The following is a 4,976-nucleotide window of genomic DNA, read 5'->3' as shown; positions in this document are numbered from 1 at the left end:
TTGTGGGCCTATTATTATTTTCTTTGAGTTCCTAATCAGTTCCAAATTATTTATCATTTAATGATTGGCCTGTCTTTGCCCTGTCCTGTTTTTGTTCGGGGTCCGCCTGGGCTCCTTGCCGTTGGTTCTTGTTGCTGGGTCATATGGGGGTTGCGTTCATTGAACGCCGCCTTTCCTTGTTGATCTTGTTTATCTTATTTTCCACATAGAGACTTGGCAATTTCTACTGTTGGAACATGTAACATAATCGTTGATTTAGGAGGTAATAACAAAACGTATCTTTATAATTATGTGAATCATTTTTCAGTACCAGTTTTAGCGGCGTAAGTGATGTTGCACTGTTTCATTATCCCTAATTTCAATCTCAATCGAATCCAGTCTGCAATGTTCATGTAATTGTGTTGATATTATTGCTTTGTTTTCAATATTTTACAAGAAAATACATGTAGTTATCTATCAAGAATAAAAAATCTGTAAGACCTACATTTCTGATTATTTTTGAAAACAGCCTGGGCTCCTTGCCATTGGTTCTTGTTGCTGGGGGTTGCGTTCATTGAACGCCGCCTTTCCTTGTTGATCTTGTTTTTCATATTTTAACCGCCGTTAACCATGTTTTAACCATGATAACCGCCGTATGAACACATCTGCGGATGTTTCTAAATTCAAAATTTTACTACATGTATTTCATGTTTAAATGTTGAATTCTGCTTAAGCCGGTGCTAGGGGGCGTGGACGGTAACTTGCACTTTCCAGTACCGTCCATGAACAGGCTCAATCAAACCGAGCCTGCAACATTTTCAATTTTGCCGTGTTGGGCTTTCTTTAGGGATTCTGTATTTATCTATTTTATGATCACATCCGTGTTATTTGTGCCGTGTGGCGGCTGTAAAAAGTCTCCCCGTACATTTAATCAATGATGTTATATTTTCGATCCTTGAAGATCGTTCAGCACGGCATTATTGTTGTGCTTGTGGTATTTTTAGTTTCAACTTTTCGGCATTTTCTAGTTGGGTGGTTCCAATATTCCTACTTGAATAATGTTGAATCACCCTTAGGATATGTTGTCTGCTTTTTAAATTTGTCTTTTGACGTCTTATCTGTGATACGCAGGCTTCATAACCTCTGATCCCCTTTCAAAATTCCATTTTATTTAGTTCCGCCCATTGTTTTCTCGTTTAGGGCACACGCTTTTTATTACTTGGGGACCATACGCCGCTTTTCATGGAATGGCACGGAAGTGTCACATTGAAGGTTCCATGATAACCGCGTATGAACACATCTGCGGATGTTTCTAAATTCAAAATTTTACTATTTCATGTTTAAATGTTGAATTCTGCTTAAGCCGGTGCTAGGGGGCGTGGACGGTAACTTGCACTTTCCAGTACCGTCCATGAACAGGCTCAATCAAACCGAGCCTGCAACATTTTCAATTTTGCCGTGTTGGGCTTTCTTTAGGGATTCTGTATTTATCTATTTTATGATCACATCAGTGTTATTTGTGCCGTGTGGCGGCTGTAAAAAGTCTCCCCGTACATTTAATCAATGATGTTATATTTTCGATCCTTGAAGATCGTTCAGCACGGCATTATTGTTGTGCTTGTGGTATTTTTAGTTTCAACTTTTCGGCATTTTCTAGTTGGGTGGTTCCAATATTCCTACTTGAATAATGTTGAATCACCCTTAGGATATGTTGTCTGCTTTTTAAATTTGTCTTTTGACGTCTTATCTGTGATACGCAGGCTTCATAACCTCTGATCCCCTTTCAAAATTTCATGTTATTTAGTTCCGCCCATTGTTTTCTCGTTTAGGGCACACGCTTTTTATTACTTGGGGACCATACGCCGCTTTTCATGGAATGGCACGGAAGTGTCATATTGAAGGTTCCATGATAACCGCCGTATGAACACATCTGCGGATGTTTCTAAATTCAAAATTTTACTATTTCATGTTTAAATGTTGAATTCTGCTTAAGCCGGTGCTAGGGGGCGTGGACGGTAACTTGCACTTTCCAGTACCGTCCATGAACAGGCTCAATCAAACCGAGCCTGCAACATTTTCAATTTTGCCGTGTTGGGCTTTCTTTAGGGATTCTGTATTTATCTATTTTATTTATTTGATATTCAAAAGATAATAAAACATGAAAATATTTTTAGGTGGAACAGCGGATATAACAGTTCACAAACAGACATCAAATGATACTCTTGTAGAAATACATAAACCAACTGGAGGGCCATGGGGCGGGGTAGAAGTAGACAAAAAATTCATTGAATTGATGAAAAGTTTCTTTGGTTCATCTCATTGGAAAGAGTTCGAAGAAAACGAGTTAGAAGATGTGTTGTCCTTGAAAAGAGACTTTGAAACACAAAAAAGAATTATCAAGTTAGACACTTGCAATAATATTGTCATTAAAATCCCAAGAAGTCTTGAAGACAACTACGAACCAAAAAGCGATACTTCTGACAACTTGTTCGGTAACAAAATTGTACTGAATAGAGGCAAGTTACGAATTGATGTTTCACTTTTGAAGAAATGTTTTGCAGATCCGGTAGGTAAGGTCATTGGCAATGTGAAGAAAATTTTACCAAAGAAATCTACGAGAAACGTCAGCAGAATAATACTGGTAGGTGGTTTTTCTGAAAGCCTTTACGTACAAGGTATCTTCGAGGCACATTTTGCAGACAAATTAATTTTCATCCCTCCGGAATGTGGTCTTGCTGTCTTGAAAGGAGCTGTTCTTTTCGGGCAAAATCCATCGATAGTTACTGCGCGAATCGCACGTTTTACATACGGTCTTGAAATTGCTGTTCCATTTGATCCTAAAATACACCCATCGGACAAACGAAGGAATTCACATGCTGGACCAGTTTGCATCGATTCATTTTGGAAGGCAGTTGAGAAAGGAGAAGTGATAAAGGATGGACATGAAGTGTCAAGAGTGGGGAAGGCAGCATTTAATAATCAATGTCGAGGTGAATTGAAAATTTTTAAATCGAAAAGTCGTAACCCAATGTTCACTACAGATCATGGTTGTGAATGTATTGGAATATTTGTAATTCCGATGAATCGTAGATTAAAAGCTGAGGACAGCAATGTGTCTGAAGTTTTCATATTTGGTAGCACAGAATTGAGAGTAAGGGCAAAACAAAGAACTTTTAGGGATACACACGAAATATACATTCACATGTAACTGTTCATATAACACTATGACGGTATGCCTCATGTATAAACATGTTTATTAAGTACTAGGTCAATAGTCGAACAGTTGAATTGGTCAAGCAAATTCACATATTTTATACCTATAGGTTATTTGTGACTTATTGTGGACGGGAGGGTTGGTCTCTGTCCGCCTTCTGCACAACTGGTAACCGAGAATCAACCTCGTCAGCGTATTTTTGCACAAAAGTCCGGTCAGTTCTAAATATGGGATATGTTATAGATTTGGCCGGGGATTGAGCTCACGAATTGTACGTTAACCGGTTAAGTTGATGTTTTGATTGGCCAACAATAGGATGCATGATCAATTAACCCCTTTGACTTGCATAATTTACTGACCACTATAAAACACGAACGCCTCCCATGTGCGCACTCCACTATTGCCAATTTAGCGCCAGGGCGACTTTGATATTATTTGACTTATTCCTTTAAGCTACGAACTTTTCTGATTCAAATTTTACTTAAAGGAGAGCTATTTTGTATTATATCCATTTATTTGTAATCGTGGAATTAGGGAACTTTATTTAACCAAGAATTAAAACTATTTTTAACTGATTTGAATAAGTGTCTCTATCGAACTTGAGCTGGTGTAACAAATTACACTAGACAAAACGCGAATAACAATACGTGTCGTGCTATCTAATAAAAAAATATGATAATCAAGAACAACAAGGAAAGGCGGCATTCAATGAACGCAACCCCCACCCGACCAAGTAACAAGAGCCAGTGGCAAGGAGCCAAGGAGGACCCCAAACAGAAACAGGACAGGGTACAAGACAGAGCATGGGCAGGCTAACCACTATAATCATACATAAGAATAAATAATTAGTAACTGACATTTGCTAATGTATTTTCATATCCGTGCTAGAGAATTTGTCTGCTCATCTGTTACATTATGACGGTTAAAATTGAATTGTCTTTCAAAATTTCACTAAGAATCTTTCTGTTATTATATTTGTGTGATATTCAAAAACCGTTTTCCTCCTCGAACAGTGATGGAGCCTTTATACGAAGATAACACCTTAAGCAGGAAACACGTCGTTTATTTTTTATCATTGTTTGAAGTTGTACATTTAAATTCATAGTACATGTAGTATTACTGTTTAAAATTGTATCGTTATTATTTTTTATCATTATTTGTTTGTCTGATTTTATATCGGCCCATTGGTAGTTAATGGATATTTTATCATATATTAAAAAAAATCTAAATTTGTATATACAATGTTATATCTTCCTTTTGTGGTATCTTAGGTGGTAGGCTTTACCATTGTATTTCCTCAACTGATATTAACTTAGTAATACTCAGTCTCTGTGATGATATTACTGATATTCTATACACTGTGCATATCATATAGCTAAAATGCAAACAGTGAATACATAAATACAGTCTTCTATAAGAAGACTAATGTTGATATTGTTAGTGCGAATGTATTAAAATGCATTGCGCGTTTTTCAAGTAAACGTAATGTACAATGAATGTTTACTAGTATATTATTAAACTGGCTTGTTATTAACAGGATTATGGTTTTTAACTTTTCATTATATTTTGAATACTTAAAATAAAATAAAACAAATTGTTTTATCTTGATATACAGAAGTAGGATCAAATGCAATAACGCAATGATTGTATAAATCTTGATCATAAGTATCCTCGAATTCGATAAATTTGGGGTAAAAGTAGATTATCATAAGAGGTAATCAGAGATAAGATGCTTTCTTTAAACGTTTCTTATAATATTCACTTTAATATTGTGAAATTCGGA

The 4,976-nt window shown here is 36.3% G+C and overlaps 1 protein-coding gene across 1 annotated transcript; it reads left to right on the top strand.

Moving 5' to 3' along the window:
* Positions 1-205: 205 nt before the first annotated feature.
* LOC132733362 (heat shock 70 kDa protein 12A-like) lies at positions 206-4,462 on the top strand. Its single transcript, XM_060720007.1, has 2 exons — positions 206-262; positions 2,154-4,462. Exon 2 carries the CDS (start codon positions 2,273-2,275, stop codon positions 3,185-3,187), a length of 915 nt encoding a protein of 304 aa, XP_060575990.1. The 5' UTR covers positions 206-262; positions 2,154-2,272; the 3' UTR covers positions 3,188-4,462.
* The last annotated feature ends 514 nt before the right edge of the window (positions 4,463-4,976 follow it).

The sequence above is a fragment of the Ruditapes philippinarum genome, unplaced genomic scaffold (assembly GCF_026571515.1).
Source record: "Ruditapes philippinarum isolate M1 unplaced genomic scaffold, ASM2657151v2 ctg5989_1_1_1_1, whole genome shotgun sequence".
Taxonomy (NCBI): domain Eukaryota; kingdom Metazoa; phylum Mollusca; class Bivalvia; order Venerida; family Veneridae; genus Ruditapes; species Ruditapes philippinarum.
The sequence above is the reverse complement of the archived record's forward strand: the minus strand, read 5'-3'. Positions and strand labels throughout refer to the sequence as shown.